The sequence below is a fragment of the Chamaea fasciata genome, unplaced genomic scaffold, assembly GCF_029207755.1.
Source record: "Chamaea fasciata isolate MVZ Bird 193981 ecotype frontalis unplaced genomic scaffold, bChaFas1.0.hap1 SCAF_2, whole genome shotgun sequence".
In the NCBI taxonomy this organism is placed as follows: Eukaryota; Metazoa; Chordata; class Aves; order Passeriformes; family Sylviidae; genus Chamaea; species Chamaea fasciata.
The window spans coordinates 84,431,222-84,451,764 of NW_027094087.1; the positions used below are offsets into that span (position 1 = coordinate 84,431,222).

Here is a 20,543-nt window from a genome sequence, read left to right on the forward strand (position 1 = left end):
TCTCAGGGTATTTTGTAAAGTTCCTAGGCCTGAGATCCTAGACGTACTTAAATTACAATGTTCGTCCTCATTTAGAAAAAGAGAAGAATCTAACAGGGAAAAGCATGAATATATAACCCTGATGTGAAGGCTTAGAAAATAGGAAGCAAATAAAAAGAGCTCCACCTTTACATAAAAAGGACAGTTTTAAACCAGTTTGCAGGTTTCAGGGGACAGAGGATTTTAAGTGCTCAAATCCATGTAGACGTAAAATCTGGTGTTGCAGCAGCACAGTTTAATTTTAGTGTAGCATATTGAAAGTGTGATTGTTTTGGTGGTCTGAAAGTGAGGACAACATTTAAACCATCCAGACTTGCTTTAGTCTTTTCTGAGGCATTGAGGTACTTCGGTTGGTAAAAGGAGATTTTATTAATTAATTTGAAAGTTGTTTTTAAATTATTATTTGGCTTGTCTTTTTTACATCATAAAAATTCTAATACAATTTTTAATTACTATTATTGTTTAGCATTTCCCTGTTATTTCTCATTCTGTATTTCTCTGTTAGCTGAAATTTCAGTCAGTCCATGCACAGCAGATAATAAGTTGTAGTAGAACTGGGGCTTCATTCAATTTTTTCTCCTGAGTTTTGGTGTAAGTCAACAAGAATCCTCAGGGTCCAGGCCATTCTTAGATAGTTGGTGAGACAGTTCTGAAAATAATTTCTCTTGTTGTCACTGATGAACACATGGAATATTTTTCCTTTTCTTTTCACTGAACTGATGTGTCCTATCCCTGGCACATCTTCCTTAGTATCACTGCTTCGGAAGCACAGTCATTTCCCAATTTCACCGTATCTCTTTCTAGGATTTCTTTAGTAAGCACTAAGTATGTGAATAGTGGGTTAATTATATCCACTGCACAGCTGCTTTTAGGTGGACTGGATTAACTGTGATTGCTCAGTCAGTTTACACATGCACAGGAAGTCCAGTGCATTTTCCAAGCATTAGCTAGGCTGCACACATGCTGTCAATTTGGCCCACAGATCTCTAGTGAGCATTTGTCCAGGACATTTGTATGTCCAACAGCAACTGGTACTGCTCCAGCTGGGCTGCTACATGTCAGAGATCCGTGGGTAAGTAATCTCAGTTTTCAAAGTCCAACAGAAAACCTTCCCAGGAGGAAGATCTAATGAAATATTTTGCCATCAAATTGAAAAAAAACTTCTTAAACATTGAAGGTGTTTCCTGAGCTTGTTATATTACAAGTATGATTTAACAAGCTTAATGTTTTGACCTGCTGTGTTTTGTTCTGTTTTTAAATTTTCTGTAGTGTTCATCAAAGTGGAAAAAAGGATGGACTGTTCAAAGAGAATCTTTTGTTACGTGGATGTACCATTAGAAACACAGAAGAAGTTGCAGGAATAGTAATCTACGCAGGTAAGAGCTAGCTGTTTTTCTGTCTTATGGGGCATACCACCTTTTTGTACTTTTCTCAAAATAATAGCAGAGTTCCATATGACATATTTGGTGCAATTCTTTCTGCAGGGCATGAGACCAAAGCTTTGTTAAATAATAATGGACCCCGTTACAAGCGCAGTAAGCTTGAAAGACAGATGAATGCTGATGTCCTTTGGTGTGTCCTCATACTCCTAATCATGTGTTTGTTTTCTGCCATTGGTAAGTGCTCTTTACTAATAGAAACTTAAGTATTACACTGCCATGGGATTCACGCACTTAACTTCATCAAAAACATATGTCTGCCAAAATATAAAATGCATGAAGCTGTCTCCATACTTACTTTTCTCAAAAATCAAAATGTCTTGATGTGCAAGCTGATCTAAAAACCTTCTTAATCTCAAATATATGCTATTAGTACCAGAGATTTGAAGGCTTAGTTTATACTACCCTTGATAGCATCCAAAAATATCAGGCCCAAAAAAGCCCCCAGTTTATATGTAGTCCCCCAAAATTACAGGTAGAGTGTAACATGTTGTTAATGAGTTGGTAGAGTAGTTTATGAGCAGAGAATAAACATAATCAGCACAGTGGTATTCCCCAGTCCTACTTATTAAATTGAAGGCACAGTGCACAACATGGACTCTCTGTCCCTAAGGCTGCAGCTAAAACGTAGAAGAAATAAGCAAAAGTCTGCATAAATCCAAGCAGAATGCTCTCTAGACTTCTGGGAGTCTTTAAGGAAATGCTGCATTTCAGGTTATGTCTCTTCAGGCCTTTTTTCTGCTCATTTGTGAGAAAGAATTGAGTTTTACATTTGGCACCAAGAATGATTTTTTTATATATGGCATGTGAATTCCATATCCTTAATATTTGTGCATTCTGTAATGTTTGCATGTGAGTCATATGGCATAAACGCCAGAATGTTTCTTAACAACCGTGGTGTAGTTTAATAACAATGTTATGCCACGTTAATACATCTCTGTGTGCCTTTTCCCAGGTATTCTTAAATGCTTAAAGATGAGTATTTCCAGCTGTGAATCAGCCACCTTATTTGTTTCCACTGAGTTCATCACACGCTTTCGTAGTGTTTCAGTGTTGGGCAGCCTAGTCCTCAGGGCTGAAGTGTCGTGGTGAGGCTTCATAGCAGGGAGCTACTGCCTGCAGCCATCCCCTCTGCCACTGCCTCCACGATGTCCCCAGAGCAGCAGCAGCAGCAGCGGGGTGTGCCCTGTGAATGGCTTCAAGGTAGCTGGGGCTTTCCCGAGGTGGGAACTTGAACGGAAGGAGGTGGCACTCAGTAGGGGACGGGTGCGCCTTCCCTTCTGTCCCGTCTGCTACAAGGCTGGAAGCTGCCAGCAGAGGGCCGGAGCAAACTGCTCGAAGTGCCGACAGCCACAAACAGCTGGAAAGAAATTTCCTCGTGCCCTCTGAGTTGCCTGGTGCTCTGTAGAATTCAGGCCATTTTTACACCTTCTATCAATGAAGTATAACTGTAAATATGACACTTAATTCTTTTGTAAGTCTAAGGGTATTTATAAAACAAACCTTCACGTAGGTCATTCTCAGTGTGGAGCTTTCTGGTTTTGCTCCCAAGAATAAAGATACGTGCATGAATAAAGACATCACGCGTGTGATCTCATAGTGGTAGTATAGGGACAAAATAATGTGCTCACTTATGTGTTTTTATTGCTGGGTTTATGTATCAAGATGTAAATGATCTTGCCAAAGGTGGTTTAAGAAGATTACTTTTAAAGTGGACCTTTGTCCTTTTTTTCTTACTTCCAACATATAGTGATAGTTTGAATGCTTTTTGTTGTGGAAAAATTCTTCCTTGTTTTTTATGCCTTAAAAACATCAGGCATACCATTTTAGGGATTTTAGGGCTTTAAATCTTAATGCTGTACTTAAAAAGGCAACATTCTGTCTCTTTAGCAAGAATGTTATTTTCCCAAAACAATAACAATCTTATCTTTATTTAGTTATCAGCACAATGATTAAAATCAATTTTTTTGAGCAAGACCTAGGATTTCTTTTGTTCTTCATTCCTCAGCTTCCATGCTGTTGACTCCATTGATACTGTTGTTTTATTAGTTCTGTGCATGTGGTGGATATAATTCACACCGTAAAATTAAAGTCTCTTCTAAAGCTAGTTTACTGATAGCTGACCTGACTGGTGGTATATCTAGTACAGTCAGTGGAGTTTTTTCATTTTTACACAGAGCATATCATTGAAATTACTCCTTTTCTGAAGACGTGTAGTTTTCCTTTGGTGTTTACAGAAACAGTCTAAACTACTGATTTAGACTAGCCAGCTCACTTTATTTAGATAAAGTTACGTGAAATGAGTCTTGCATGGCTTAAGGACAGCCAAAGCCCTTCTCAGACCCCAAATCCCAAGGCAGAAAAAACCATGGGTTTGGGGCATTTTTCAGAAGTCATGCAGAATATTTGAAAACAAATACCAATTTCCCACATAACTCTTAAGAAGAAAAGTCATACCATAAGCATTTTTCCTTGGAGTTAATTTGCTTTTTTTTCTCTCTTCCAATTCTTCTTCAGGTCATGGTCTATGGGTATGGCAGTATGGTGAGAAGAAGAAACCAATTTTTGATGTTCCAGGGCCAGATGGCAAATATTTGTCACCTGTTTTAGCTTCAGTGTATTTATTTCTGACGGTGATCATAGTGTTCCAGGTAATCAAGCTGTACATGCTGTCACCTCTGTTCCTAGTTGGCTGCAATAAAGTTATAAATGTGTGATATGTGTAGAACTCGTTTTACTCGTTTAAGGCATGTAAGAAGCAAATCAAGCATTAAGAAGATCATAGAGGGCTGTAATCAGTATCACAGGGTCTATTTGGAGGCCTGTCACTAGTGATGTCCCCCAAGTTTCAATACTGGGCCCAGTGTTGTTTAACTTTTTCACCAATAACTTGTATGAAGGGGCAGATGCCTCCTCAGCAAGTTCACTGACACCAAGCTGGGAGGAGTGGCCACTACCCCAGAGAGCTGTGCAGCCCTTCAGAAGAACCTTGGCAGGTTGGAGAGATTCTCAGAGGAGGACTGCCTGAAATTCCACAAAGGCAAGTGCAGGGTCCTGCACTTGGGGAGGAGCAACCCCATGAACCAGAAAACAAGCTTTACTGTTCCTGTCTACCCACTGTGGAACAAAACCTGAAAGACTGGGGATACCACTTTGGGTATAGTGTTCTGGTATGAAAATTAATTTTAGACTTTTTAATGGCTTTTCAGATACATTCCTCTTAGCAAAACCGTATGTCAGCCAGGTGACAAACTCTGTTAAAAGTTTCTTGGTCCTAGGGAGAAATATCTTGAATGGTGAAGGTGGTCAAGTTCAGAGAAGTAAAAGAACCTCATGTCACTGAGATACATCGAAGTTTGCCTAGTGGGACACTGGAGGAGGTTGCTTTACTGGAGGCAGCAACTTGTTTATAAGAGGGAATGAAAAACACTGTAAAAATAATTTTTACCCTGAGGGATTTGGTCACTATATTGGTTAAGTAAATTCACCACAGAATTCTTTAAACACCTACATTTCACTGTAGTTTTTGTTTAAATGACCACATTTACCACTTACAGACATGCTAAAATTTCTCCCCGTATCTAATTGAGAAAACTAAACAATGCATGCAGTCAGGGATTTCTATCCTGAAAAAAAATCTGCAGAGAAAAACTCAGGTACAAATTAGGTATTTTATGTAGTTTTGACAATCTTCAAGAAACAGTTGAAAGTCTTTTCATGTCTCCTTCTTCAGCACTTACAAAATGTTATCTTCATTTAAATAATTTGCAGTACAAAAGCCAAGGCCAAAGATACCGTTCCTATGGAGAGATTAACATTTCTCATTTTGTTTCCTGTATTCCTGCAAAGAGAATTTGTAAACAGTCTGTTATTTATGCAGTAGGAATTTATTCAATCCTTTCACATCTACAGTATTCTGATTGTATGGTCTGGTTTGCGTTGGGACTTTTTTCTCTTTTCCTTCTGCAGCTAGTTTAAAGCTCCGCGTATTAGCCTAAGAAATATTTTCTTCTGTCCATGTTTTGATAATCAGTTTTCTAGACGTAATAATGCATTCCAGCTCTGCAATTCACCATAGGTTTTCCTCATCTAACACAGTAAATAAACTCTTTAAACACGATAATAACTTTAGAGTAAATGTTTAAAGTACATAACCCCTTTATGTTCCAGTCCAGTACCAAGTTAACTAACTTTAATGATTCATTGTGTTCTTGCTTCTGTTTTGTCCTAATTTTCTTTCTTTTTGTGTATTCTAGGTTCTGATTCCAATTTCTTTGTATGTATCTATTGAAATAGTTAAAATCTGCCAAGTGTACTTCATTCATCAAGATAAAGATTTATATGATGAAGAAACAGACTCTCAACTGCAGTGCCGTGCTTTAAATATCACAGAAGACTTGGGTCAAGTGCAGTTTATCTTTTCAGACAAGACTGGGACACTTACTGAAAACAAGATGGTTTTCCGAAGATGTACTGTTTCTGGAATAGAGTATTCCCATGATGATAACGGTGAGCTCATGGTCACGTTTTCTATCTAACAGTTGTACTTTGGGCAAACTGAAGTAGTCATAAAAGTTGCTGTAATCTTAAATCAAAAAGCAAAACAAAAGAAATTTAACAACTGTTTTCAGTTGAGTATAATTCAATGGCTGTGTTCAGCTAGCAATGACAATCTTACCAGATTGTTCTGTAATATCTACAATATGGTGTCAAGACATTCAAAGCTTTTGGCTTTTGCTCCTGATGTAATAAAGCAATTGAGCGCATGGCTGATGTAAGAAAATTGAATGGTGCTGCTGGTCTCACACTTGTTTGGTGTGTTTGAAGTATACAATGTAAAATAACGCTTTTAAGCATACAGCCAGATTTGTGTCTGATTGAATACCTGCAATGAGATTATCCTTTTGGAGTGAGAAATAAATGCAGACAAAGATGCCAGTTTTCACATTAACAAGAAACATAATCTGATAGAATTGTGTATTTTATGTTACCTTTGTTAGATTCTTTGCAGTGCTCCTGTGTGAAAAGTGTCTGTGTCAGGTACATCTGCTCTATGAACACTGCAGTTGAGAGAATATTCACAAGTATCAGCCTCCTAAAACAGTAAAAAAAAAATACTGTTTCTCACAAGGCAGTGTGAGAGTTGTCATCCCTGTGTTACTTTTTCATGCTTTTAAAATTATGAAGTGATTTCCTATTTCATGATGTCTGTAGTTTGTGTTATTTTTCTCTAACATATTATTGTTACCAGTATTTTTTGAAAGAACAGATCTTAACTCTTCAAATCATACTCTGTATGCAGGAAAATACTGATAACCACAGTATTCCCGTTTGCAAAAAATCAGTTTCTTATTCTACACAACACATAAAGATCTCTGATTAGGAAGTTTTCTCAAAGAACACTACAGAATTTCAGCTTTCAAATAAGATACAGAATAAGATAAGGAATCAAAATAGACTGGGAACTCCAATGCATGCTTTAGAAAGATGACAAGATCTTAAATCGGAAAGATACTTTGAAGTAGTGGGTTGTTCTTTTTTTTCTCCTCCTTTAAAGTAGTACTGAGACCTTAAATTTAACGCACTCTTTTTCAAGAAACTGGATCTTTGGGTAGTGTTGTAAGTGTTATGGAAAGGACTTAGGGAGAGCCTGTGACTTCCTACCTCTGTACAGTAGGTAAGAAAGAGAAAAGAATTAGAACTTAGAGTATGTTGTTGGAATCCTAAAACTGCTTCTGACACCCTGATTATTTATTCCTTTTGCTTCTTGTCTGCCATTTATTGTTTGCTTGTTTATACTAATTTCAGATTGTATTCTGTTCCTCACAAGAATGATGTTATTGCCAATTAAAATAATGCAGAAAAGGTGTTTTTATGAAGTTGGTATCATCAGATGATATGTTGGCTGAACACAGACCCCTGAGTTTGGTGTTGAATGTTCAGATATTTTTTCTTAAGATGTAGTGAATTTAACAGAAATCTAAGTTTGTGCACACTTTCCTCTTATGATTTCATAATGCAATATAAAAGTTAATGAAAACAGAGTGAATGTCACTACAAACAAGAGTGTCAGATACATAAACTGATTGATTTTTTCTGTCATTCTTTTCACCTATGGCTTTGTTTGGGCTTCACTGTAACTCCAGACAGTATAAAATTTCTGACAAATATAGTTTTTAAACTGACACAGAATATTTACACAGCATTTTATTCTTTTGTTTTTGTTTTTGTTTTGTTTTTTTCCCTGTAGGGAAAATAGATCTTTCCCTATAATTCTCTGTATAAATTGTGATAATTTCTATTTACTTTGTTCTTTAGAATCAGAATAAACAACACAATAAATACTATTTTTCATTTAAGTATTTTGTTAGCTCTGCTGTGCAGTTTGATTTTATAACCATCTGTTATCTTTTCTGCTTCTGAAGCCTTCTTGTTTAGATATGATAAAATGTCTATCACAGCTCTTTCTGGTTTTAGTGTGTACATCAACAACATTTCATTGCTGTGTGCTTACTTGCAAAGGATTTGTCAGCCACTTTTCTATGTCTTATACCAGAGTATCTGAATTTCCTGCATATGTTATAACTGATGCCATCTTGCTCTGCATATCAGGTTTAGTTGAAGATTTCATGAAATAGAAAATTCTAAAATCTTTCACTTAGGGGGTGATCTGAGTCTGCCATATATGCTGGAAAATCAAGTCAAACGCTTTTGCCTTTTTTGATCTCTTTGAAAGATGACACTGTATCTTCACATATCCAAGTATTTTTTTCATACCTAATGGAATCAAACTTTGAGTCGCAGTTTATACGAGGAAATTAATTTAAAATTATTGTACATGGGTCATGATGCAAAAGCTGTTGATAACAGGTCATTTTCCACTGTAAACATAGATGTCTAAGGATGGAAATGACCTTTCTCTGAGCTCTTTAACTTAAGTATGTTATTCTGCTGTGGTGGGGTAGCAGTACCTGTCGTTCCAGTTGCTTGACCTTGCTCATAAGATCCTGTCTTCAGTTTTGGATAGCCATACAAAACTTTTAACTATTTGCCTCAAGTTTATTATGCCAGATGTTTGCCTCAGGCATAAATTTTAGGAGAGAAATTTCAGTTATAACAGAACCATTCAGCCATATCCAAGAATAAGGCTAAGATGTAGCAGACTTTTTTTCCCATGGCAAGATTTTCTGGCAAGTTTTCCACTGCAGTCAGTTGGAGGCCCTGTATTCTTGGGCTAAGCCATGCAGACACACAGAGCAGGAGAGTTATGTCTACACTGGCAAATTGAGGTCTGAAATTTCCTAACATCTGAACTTTTATTTTCTTTTAAAGCATTTTTTTCTGCATAATTTAGGACTACTGCATATCTGTTAATTATTCAACCAACAGATTGTGAATAGCCATCATAAATTTTCTCTATGTTGCTTTGTAAGCTCTTCTCCCTAAAATTTTTTTCGGAGTTATAGGAAATTATCCCATTCTTTTCTGTTCTTCTGAGATTGTTACTGTACTGCATTTGACATTGTTGTATCTTAGTCCCTTGCACTCAGGGAGTGCATTAAGCAATGCACATGAGTTCCCTGGTATGTAGATTGGTCTCTCCCCTTCTTCCTCTCCCTATAATGCAGTGCACAATTTTGGGGGATTGTGAGCTACTTTGAAGGTGTATGCTACGTTGTGTTCAGTTTAGCGTATTTTAGGCCACAGGTCTTTTTCTTGAGTGGTGGAAGTATCCTTTTTTTCCTTGGAAATTCATACCACAAAGCTGTATAAATTCCCCTGTGAAAGGTGAGCTTTATGGTTATGAAGGAGAGTTCTGTTTTACATCAGACAAGGATGTGTTAATTATGATTTTCATCACAGAGTTTTATGCAGACCTTCTGCAGGGTTGAAGCTTTACATGCTTTAACATAAAAACTGAAACTCTGAGCAAGACTTAATCCGTTTTTAGGTATGGGAAACAAGTTTTCATGAATGTTCTGGAGAAATCGTTTTCCTCCAGAATTCTCTGTAAGCTCTAAGTTTTTTATGATGTGGATGGCACTTTGCCCAGGAGTATTGCATTCTTTTAGTCTAGACAAGAGGTGACAAAAACATGAATAATAGAGGGCACTAAATCGCACAAGTGTGGGACAGAATCCGCTGGAGGTAGTACAGAGTATTACTCATGAGTACTGCTATGCAAAAGCCTTGCACTGAAGAGCAGTCCAGGAATGTAGGGGAAATTTTGAGCCTATTTAATACTAGTTCCATGATGGAAGCACTACGAAATACTCATCACTGTTGAGGTCACAGTATTTTGGTGATGGATTATGCACTGATTTGAATCAAAACTATGTGAGTTTGCACTGCACATTTGGATCCTGTGGAGACTGTATTGACAAGGATCAGATACTAGTTACCTAATTGCTGATATTTGCATGTAGGATAGTAATCTGGTAAGTTTACAGTTACTGGAGAAAATTAAACATTTTTGGGATGTAGTTTATAAGATTTTTTTAGACATCTGTGATGGTTCTTTAATAAGTGCCTATTTCTCTGTCGTGTAGAATTCTCTGTACAGACAAAAAAGAATTCCCACCTCACATCTGTATGACTGTTATCTTCTCCAAAGGCTCTTCCTGACCGGCAGAGTGTTATTTCAGGAGTAGGATATGTCATGGACCACTCCATGTAGAAAAATTATTGTCCTGTTCATAAATGTCCTGGATATTTACAGAATACTCCTTTGCACTATACTCTGGTTAAATCCCAGAATTATTCTTCTAATCAATACTACCTTCTAGCCCAAAGAATGTTAGCACAAAAAAGAAGAAATAATTTATTGTTTCCCTATATATTAAATCACATGGCCATATCAGCACTCTTCCATGCAGGCTAGGAGACAGCTTCTAACAATTCTTAGATTAGCCATGCCCCAAGTCTGCCTGCTAATCCCAGAGACAGTAGGTGCCCAAAAGCCAACTGTGCTTCTGAAAGTCCGTACATGATTTAGCTACAACCAGATGGTCTTGGCCTGACATTTATCGTAGTTGTTTTCCAAATGCTGCATTAATCACCCTCTTGCCTATGGGATGTGATCTCTGTTTTTCTAGTTTTAGCTACCCATTGTATGAAGCTGTTGACAAAACATGAATTGAATCTCCATGAATACCACCACTCAAGTCTGAAAAATCTCAGTTTTTCATTCTTTGAATTCCTTCCCCTTCCTTCCAATGACTGAAAAAAACTATAGACAACATAAGAATAAGAGAAATTTATGGAAGTGAAGGTAGATGATAAAAACCTCAGTAATTTTCTTTTGTTTAACGAAGTTTCTTGAATCTGGGAAAGAATGGGTTTCTTTATGCCGTCCAGTTTTTCTTGATGAAGGTTGGCTAGCAGCTGATTTTCACAGGAAAATACGTAATGAAAAAAAAAAAATTTCCTGGCTTGGGGGGCTTCTTTGTAGTGGAATTTTCTTACTCTTTTTGTGCGTAATCATGAGAACATAGCCTGAATAGTCCAGCCATATTAGCGAATTTTTTTTTTTTAAGGCATAGAAATCAAAAAACCTCTTTCATAAATGCATCAATTGCTTCTAAAGGGGTATCTCATCTGCCACCTTTAAAATCTGACAAGCTTCAGAAATCAGCACAGTCCATCTAGCCTTTCCTGGAAAGCTGAAAACCTTTAGCAGAACTGGGTGCTTCAGGCATTCTGTCTAGCTGTTTTGTAGTTTCTCTTTACCTTTCTTACTTCTTTTTGAAAATTTTCAGTTGGTAACTAAGGAGAGAAACAGCATGAGCAGATGTAGAACTCTGTACATAGGGAGTGCCCCATTTTAAATCCTATAAAAGACAGAATAACTCATACCTAGAGACAAGTAGTAGTTTTCTCTAAGCATATACCTACACCTACAATTTCTCTGAAAAATCTCAAGAAAAAAGGAATCTTTTCTGAGTAGAGAGTTCTTAATGAAGGACTTAAGGTTATTAAGCACCTGGGGATGCCAGGAGGTTAGAGGAAGGGAAATCTCGGTGTTTTCTTATCTCAAGACTGGCTCTTATGGGCAAGTTCTTGCAAAGTAAATTAAGACTATGTCAGCACACTTGTACAAATTTATAGCATTCTAGCTGCTTGACTGAATCTTTATGTAGACACTGGAGTGCACTTCAAAGTGAAATAAACTTGCACTTAAAAATAATAAGGAAATAAGGTGGTGTGATGGTGTAAGTGCTGCACATCTAGATTTACTTTGTGACAGTTCAGAAGCAGCCTTATTGAATGGTTTGATGCAAAATGGAATTTTTCCATGGTGAAATAGTGCACACTGACAGCTTAAGTATTCTGGTTTAGGGGGTCTGCAGTGTTATGCTGCTTGAAGGGAAATTCTTTACAGGTTCCTAATCCCACATTTTAAGTTAGTGGAACATCTGGGTGTGTGGCAGCAGTGTCTCTGTCAGCCTGCAAAATGGACTCCTTGTCATAGAACATACATGGCATGGAAGGTAAAACAGGAAAAAAAAATCAAAATTAAATTAAGGGGTTTTAAAATAAAAGAATTTATCTTCAAGAAGATAAAGAATTTATCTTCTCAGTACTTGGCAGCTACTATAGGAGTTTTATTTATTAGCTTCCTGCTGTCTTCTGAAAAATAAAAGAGGGTTAATGGAATAAGTATTAATTGTTGTTTCTTCTTTTTGCCGTAAATATAAAGTGAAGTACAAGATAGTGAAATTTGACTTTCATAAATTGCATTGTTGTGTTACTGAAGTTGTTTGTGTCTTTGCCCTTAATAAGAAACTGGATTGAAAAAAAGATCAAGGCCATCAATTTTCAGTGCTGAAACTGAAAAGTATCCCACAACAATGCCTTTCAGGTTATAATGTTCACGGGAAAAGGTTCTCAATTGGAGGGAGCTGAGTGGGTGGAGAGAACAGCATGTTCCCAGAGAAGCACGCACTGCACAGCTGAGGCAATGTGAACCTTAGCCATAGTATAAAGATTGAACTGGGTTTCATTATTTCTTTAAACTCCTTAATTCTTGTTGCATAATGTGTAAGACTGCACTTGAGAAAATGTTGAAAGGTGCTCAGGCTTGTTTTTTGTTGTTGTTGTCAAGTTTCCCTTGGTATAAACTGAAATAACACCATTTTTATCAAAAGAATTGCATTTTATTTGGTTAAATGAGATTCTAGTCTTGTTCCTACTTTCCCTTTTCCTCCTTTTTCTCAGTGGCAGGGACAATTATATGCATGTGCTACAATAAAACATAATAAAAAATAGGGAGCAAGAGATAGCTATTATTACATAGACTAAAAAGAACCATGCTTGTCTGTGTAATGCTAATAAATAAACTGAGTGCTGCATTAGGAAACAGCTTTTGCTATGTTGAATAAACGAAATATGTTTAGATGTGATGCAAGAAAGAAGAAAGAACAATGAGGAATCCAGAGATATGGTATGCAGGCATAACTTTTTTGTACATGAAATGCATTCTTTGCTTAACTGTGGAGTTTTTATACAAGGAATAAAATTGTATTCAGTTCAGGATCTTTGAGGTCTTATAAGTCAAGACATATTTTCAGAGCAGAAGCTTAAAATAACTTTGATTATTAAAGAAAATATATCCTTTTAAAAAAAACCTCTGCTTGGAAGAGAGTTGGACCAACTGAGTGGCACATTTTGCAGAGCTGAAGTAAGTAATTGTAGCCAATCATTTCCCTCTTAAGGGATGTTACCTGTTATGAGAAGAAGCAACACAGATTTCTGTCAACCTACAATTCAAATGTCCAACATCTGTGGTGAACATATTATCCCTATGGCAAATCCAGTCTTTCCTGAGAGTTTTCCTGAAAATGGCTATGTTCACATGCTGCACCAGCTCTGCTTGAAACTGGTTTTGTTGCTGAGGGCCCTAGTGAAAATGAGGCACAAAAATGATTTCAGTCTTAAATGTTGATAAAGTGCAGAAAACCTTACTGCTGTGTCATCTTGAGCAATGTTTTTTTCAGCCTGGGGTTAGCATCATGTAACAAGGAGCCTGCAGAAGATAATGAAGGCAGAGGTTGCTTTGTCTGACTGGGCACTGCCCTCACACAGGCCTCATCCCAGCATGTGCACTCCATCATACCTGCCCAGATGCACACTCCATTATACCTCCCCAGTGGAGAGAGGGACAGAAGCCTTTCAGTGTGCTCCTCCATTCTGGTTCTTGGGGCATCATCTTAAATTAACATACTGTGATATCCACATGGCTCCTTCCTTCCTTCCTTCCTTCCTTCCTTCCTTCCTTCCTTCCTTCCTTCCTTCCTTCCTTCCTTCCTTCCTTCCTTCCTTCCTTCCTTCCATCCATCCATCCATCCATCCATCCATCCATCCATCCATTCATGGATTTCCCTTGAAAGGAACCTGGAGCAGTCTGGCTCTCCTCTCGGTCCAGGGCCTGGATCTCTGCTTCGTAGGTGCTGCAGTTCAGTTTGGGCCCTCAGTGTAGACTACTTCTGATGTAGACAAACCTATAATCAGTTGAATTAAATTCACACTATAGATACCTGAATTTCCATTGGAAATCCACAGAGAAGCTTGCAGAGCAGAAGAAAGTGGGAATTAGCGGGCAGGAGTGATGGGAGAGGTTAGAACTGCACTGTTCCAAAGCACATGCATGAAATTGCAGGAAGCAGCCTTTGGAGGTGAAATCAACTTCATTTACTTGCAGCTCATTACCTTGCAACAGAAGGACCAGGGAGACCAGTGACCTCCCTAATTCTTTGAGCTGATCTATAGGTTCTGTAATATTAATCAGAGAATTAGGCAGGTACTGAAAGGATAAGGCAACAGTACTGTGCTGTTCTCTTGGAAGCTGTGTGGCTCAAGGAGCAGCTGCCTAGCTGGCAGTGAACGTGCTGTTGCTCAACCTTTTTTCCACCACATAACATAGATGTACATGTATCCCACCAAATAATGCTAATGAAGAAAACTCCCCAGACCTGGGCTGCAGGGCTCTGTTCAAGCTGTGGGGTAGAAGTGATCTGCAGTGTGTCCTGCAGTCTTTGTGTCTCCAAATGTGCTATGGTCCTTTCTACATCCATGATCTTAAGTTTTTGCCAGGAGGAGCCAGAGTGCAGTGGAGGATACTGCTTACTTGGGCACAGAGTTAGAGCAGTGACCAGGTGTGCAGTTACAGCCAGGACTGAGAAACTCCCAGTTCCCACATTTCAGACAAAGCCTATACGTGTTTCAAATGGAGTTGAAAAAATCTTCTGATTCGTGATCCTGTAGTGCTAGAGCTATCACCATGTACTGTGTGTGGTCTGGTTTCAACTCCTCCAGCTGCTTTCTGACAGCTAAAACATGTTTGGAAATTGCAGTGGATTGTGAGGGTAGGTTTTTCTTTGTTTGTAAAGCTAACTACATTAAAAGTGATCATGTGCCAAACTCACCACATATGATGCAAAATTTTTCTCAGGAAATATTTTGAAATAATTTTTTGTTTGTTAAAGGCCTGATTAATTAACTTACATACTAGTCATTTATCATTTGTTATTAGGAAAATCTTAATTTGTTATACCGGAGAAGCAAAGCAAACTGAGCCACAAGTATGGAACTTGTACTGTATAGTGTGGATTATTTTGAAAGCATAATGAAAAGCTTTTCAATGAATACATAATGAAGAAATAAATAGATACCTTTTAAAGTGGCATTTGCCTGCCTAACGAATCAGCCAGATTACGAAATGCGCATGGTCTTTAGGAATGAAAAAATATGTTGAACATTAGTTAGAGCTAAACAGCCTGTCATTAGAGGGGCAGGATTCCACGGCTGTTTCACACCCTCTGCTTTCTGTTTCCTTTTTGATTTCTGTATATCCAACTGCCAGGATTGTTTTCTAGCATTAATTGGCTTAGTTGGATTCTTCACTGAAGAAGCATTTGTCTAAAATACATAATTTGAAAAAACTCTTTCATTCTGTGTAAACCAGGAATTGGTCACTGCCGCAGATGGTGATAGGAGCAAATGTTGCAGCAGGTGGGGGTACCCTGGTTTTCGTACTAGATGCTTCATTTTCCTATCATGCAGAGAAGAAAGGACAGGCTCCACGGTGGTTTTAACACTAGGCTAGCAGTCAAGAATTTGGGTACATGTCTCCACTCTGCAGCAAATGGCCCTGACCTTAAGCAAGGCTCTCTACCTCATCTCTGTGTGTAAAACAAAGGTAGTAGTGCTCTGTAGATGTGTTGTTCTGGGTACATTTCAGGTGTCAGTAACTGGTACTCACTAGATGTGGCATTTTTGCTGGATAATACTTTATTTGAAATTTGTGCTGGAAATGACAGGAAAAATTTCTAGATTGTTTATTTCCTACTCAGATTTCAAGTGAAGACCAAATTACTTGGTTGATTTCATCAGGCAGAGCTGGAGAATAGTCTTCTGGGATGCACTGAATTACTGCAGATTCTAGCTGCCTTTCAGAGAGAATGTGTTGATAAGGGAGGCAGTGCATTGTGTTACATTTCTAATTATGTTATCTGCATCCTCCATTAGATACTACCATTCAAATAATACTACACTATATCTCCTGGTAATGGAATCATTCATTATTACTGAGAAAGCACAGCATAATATTAAAATCAGATCACATAAAAAGAAGTCACCATTTCCCTCTCCCTCTTTCTAAGCCACTTTTGACATATGCAACATTTGTCCCTCTTTATTTTTACTGACAGCCAAACGCTTAGCAATGTACCAAGAACCTGATTCTGAAGAAGAAGAGGTAGCCCCAAAAGGAGGAACTCTGTCTCAGCGTGACAGTATCTGCAGCCACCAGAGCATCAAAGTGATACACAGGAGCCAGAGTACCAAAACCCACCGGCGCACAGGGAGCAGAGCTGAAGCAAAAAGAGCAAGCATACTCTCAAAGCACACTGCATTTAGTAGCCCAATGGTAAGTCATGAGAACTAAATGCACAGTGTCCTGTATCTTGTAATAGAACCATGTCCTGGAAAGAAAAAGGTAAAGAAATCTGTAGCACATTGTGTGACCTTATAGATTTCATCTTGGCGTTTTTACTTTTGTAGTCATAGCTGTTTGTACAAAAACAGTGAAGTGTTGGCATAGATCTTATCTAAATGCCTTGCCTTTGGGAGCAAGCTTAAGATAAAGACAATCTGAAACATTTGTTTTAGTTACAGTTTGATTTTTGGAAAGAAAATGTATGTTTTCCTTTCATCTACAGAAGCTGAGAATAGCATTGAAGTCAAGGATTCAAATTGTTCTGCATATGCCTTTTCTCTTTTGTCAGAGGATTTTAAAACTATCAGTGCTGGGGTGGACACCACAGTTCTTAGACACTATTGTGATACACCATAGCATAGTTTCTAGTGTGTTTCAGTGGTTATCAGTCAACCGCATGTGTTGTATTTTAAAAAGTAAACATCTTTACATTTCAAAATGTTGGTGACTTTATGTCCTTACAACTTCATTTGGTTTATTTTATACTGTTGTAATTTTGTGTAAGTTTTACATGAGCTGAATGGTAATAAGAGGGGAGAGAAGCCAAGTCGTGTCTGGTCAGGCAATTTGCATTGTTGCACTGTTGACACAAATTCACCCTTAAAGCAAATTACAGCTACAATGGAAGATGCTGTTTGCACTGGTGGAACTTCTTGATTTCAGTTAAGAGTTAGCTCTTTTGATAAAATTCCAAGCTGGAGTTTTTATATGTGAAATTCTGTGGTTGCTCATATTTATCCGCTGCTGAGCATCAAGAGATAAAATTCTACTAAGAAAAGAGGCTTAGATCAGTTTATCTTTTAATCTTTTGTATCCTTGCTTCCCTCCATGTTACAAAATACTGGAGGTTGCTCTGACAAGAATTACATTAAATGGGTAGAAAATACTGATAAAATAGAGTTGAAAGCTCTCAATGTTTCAATATAAAAAATCCTCATGAATTAACTTCAAATGTGTGGATGATCTAAGAAGCAATTGAAGATGGTTTCATTTTCTTGTGCCGATGTAAAGCCAAACTTAAAATGTCATTGCTGTCTATTTTTTCCACACTTCTGGTCTCTGCAGTGTACCATACTTTAGTATTAGATAATAAATGTCTTGAATTAAACAGGAAAGAGGGAGGAAAATTAGTATGTAACTCTTCTTCTTTCCACTACCTCCAAAGTAGATATATTGCTGCTATAAATATTTCACATCATTTCTACCAGAAGGCTCATTGTTAACTGTTTATTGTCTATAACTGTGTTACAGTTCTCTCCACCTCTACTATGTGGTGCAAGCCACCCCAAAACTCTTGATATTGACACTGTTTTGGATGCTTTAATTGCTTGTTGCTGCTTTGGAAATGTGTAGAAACACAGATATTAATCACTGGCATTTGTTACTAGGAGAAGGACATCACACCTGACCCCAGGTTGTTAGAAAAGGTGAATGAATGTGCAAAGCATCTGGAGGTCATGAGGAGCCACGAACAGCCGTTAACCCATCTGAGCCCAGAACTGTGTGACGTTTTCGACTTCTTCATAGCTTTGACTATATGTAACACAGTTGTAGTTACTGCACCAAATCAACCCCGACAGAAGGTAAGTTAAAGAAAAAGGAAAAGTGAGTTCAAGGCTTCTTTTGACTTGACACTCAATTATCTTGTAAGCTGGGGAAATGAAAACCTCCTGTTCTAGTGAGAAACAACTAGAGCGGGTTGTGACGACTTGTAGAACCACTATGTTACTGAGTGAGTTTAATAGTGCATTAGCTGAATGGAGTGTGTCAGCTATTTCACTTGCCTCCATGGCAAGATACGCTTTCATCAACAATTTCAGGATGCTTCTGAAACTCTCCTGATTTCTTGTACTGTAACATATTCATTTAATAAGCGTAAATATGTAAGCATCTGTGGAAAATAATTTGTAAATGTGCAAAACTTACCAGAAAGGGATGTAGACTGTCAGTGAATAAATGTATCATATGTATGGATTAAATTAAGAAAAGGCTGAAACATTTTTTAAAAGTTTAAAAAGAGAAATACACTTGAAAAACATCACTTAAAACTTTCAAATTATGTAAAAGATGCATCTTAAGCTCATTATGAGAAATAATGATCGTTAGTGCTTAAATTGGCCTTTAACTAGAGTCACTGATGAATGGGAATTTCAAGAATGCAATCCCAAGATGATCTGTAAGACAAAACTATAATGGAATGTAATATTAAAGCTCGCCAGCAGCTGGAATTTCCATTCTGGAGAAAATTCTACACTTTGCTTCTGTTCCAGATTGGAATAAAAAGTGAACTAGTCTGCAAAATGATGTGGTTTTGTGCCAAGGAAACATTTGGAGAGTGCTCAGTTCTGCTGTTTCAGGAATGCTACAGTGTTACACAATAATATATTATATATTACTATGAATATGCTATTACTAGTAATGCTGCTGTATCTTTAGAACAGATTTGTGTGCACTGAGATGAATGATAAGTCTGAAGCAAAATGTTTCAATGCTGAAAGAGATGGGAAATTACTTATCGCAACGTGTCTTTTGAGACTATTTTCAGCATTGGCATATTCTCACTAAACTTTACTTTCACAAGATACCACCCTTCTCAGTAGAAAAATACTGCATTAACTTTTTTTTTTCATTACCTTCACTGAATATGCACAAAAGATGATAAGGTTTCACACTAATGGTAGCTTTTAGTATGCACTGCTGATGGTGGTGGTGCAACATTGATAGACTATCCATTAGTCATATCTGAGGAGGTGAAAGAAGAAAAAACTGTTTTAATGCAAACATATGTGCTTTCATACACAGGTATGATTCTGAAGTTCTAGTGAGTGTTTTGTTGTTGTTGAGTCAGTGTTGTCTATTTACTTTCCTTTCTCAAAATACAAATACCATTACTTTTTGCCCTCAAAGAAATTTTATTCTTTAGTTGGAGATGCTTAGACTGACTAACAATGTCAAAATTCTTGTACAACTTTTCTTTGGCATTTGTTCATTGGTGGTTTTTGTTCTTCTCAAGGTTAGAGACCGATTTGAACTAAAATCTCCAGTAAAAACTATTGAAGACTTCATACGAAGATTCACTCCAAGTCGCTTGACCTCTGGATCTAACAGCAGCAGTTCCTCTAGTCTAGCTACAAGCAAATCAATGCACAGATTTGGTTTGAGCACGCTTTCATCTACATCTACAGATAGCACTTTATTAAAACTGGAAGAGAAGTTGGCATACTCTGCACAGATGAATAACAATGGCTACAGCTCCCAGCAAGGCAGGACGGCTGGGGGGGGTGCACCTGAGGAAGGAGAACTCCGTTATGAAGCAGAGAGTCCAGATGAAGCTGCTCTCGTCTATGCAGCAAGGGCATATAACTGTTCTCTGGTTGGAAGGCTATCTGACCAGGTATCAGTGGAGCTACCTCACCTGGGAACCTTAAGCTTTGAAGTATTACATACATTGGGCTTTGATTCCGTCAGGAAGAGGATGTCAGTAGTGGTCAGGCATCCTCTCACAGATGAAATAAATGTTTACACTAAAGGAGCAGATTCAGTTGTTATGGATCTTCTTCTCCCCTGCTCTTCAGGTACACCTCTTACTTACCTTTGGGGGAGTTGGGAGGCAGTTAGTTGCTGAAGATCTGATCATATCTTACTGCCTTGTCTAGCAAGTGGACTTGCCTGCTTTGCATTTTGTAGAATGGCAACCATTACCTTCTTTTATAATACTGCGTAATTATTGCAAATTTTCTGTAACAAATTACTGGTTCCTTACCTCACATGAATGAGTGAAGATAATTCCTGTAGAAGATCTTCTACTGGCAAGCTTTATTTTAAAGGAATTTCTTGCAACTTGGCCAAAGCAATTTACAGTTCTTCAGAAAAACCTGCCTGGCAGTGCTTGGACAGTTGAGTATTTTATATGAAAATGAAGTACTTCTTATTGCTGCTTCCCTCTGTTTCATTTTAAAGTCCTTATATCCTTTTGCTGAAATATGTTGCATTAATCAGGACATTTTTTTTCATTTTTAACTATGATGCTAAAGGGCAATGTGAATCAATCAGCCATCAAAATAGAAAGG

At 37.7% G+C, this 20,543-nt stretch overlaps 1 protein-coding gene across 1 annotated transcript in view; it reads left to right on the top strand.

Moving 5' to 3' along the window:
* ATP10A (ATPase phospholipid transporting 10A (putative)) overlaps positions 1-20,543 on the top strand; it is a 110,338-nt gene that overhangs the window by 65,624 nt on the left and 24,171 nt on the right. Inside the window, exons 4-10 of the mRNA XM_066176535.1 lie at positions 1,309-1,415; positions 1,524-1,655; positions 3,996-4,129; positions 5,735-5,987; positions 16,187-16,404; positions 17,862-18,056; positions 19,487-20,048. Coding sequence (XP_066032632.1) covers positions 1,309-1,415; positions 1,524-1,655; positions 3,996-4,129; positions 5,735-5,987; positions 16,187-16,404; positions 17,862-18,056; positions 19,487-20,048 — 1,601 coding nt within the window. The remainder of the gene's footprint in view (positions 1-1,308; positions 1,416-1,523; positions 1,656-3,995; positions 4,130-5,734; positions 5,988-16,186; positions 16,405-17,861; positions 18,057-19,486; positions 20,049-20,543) is intronic.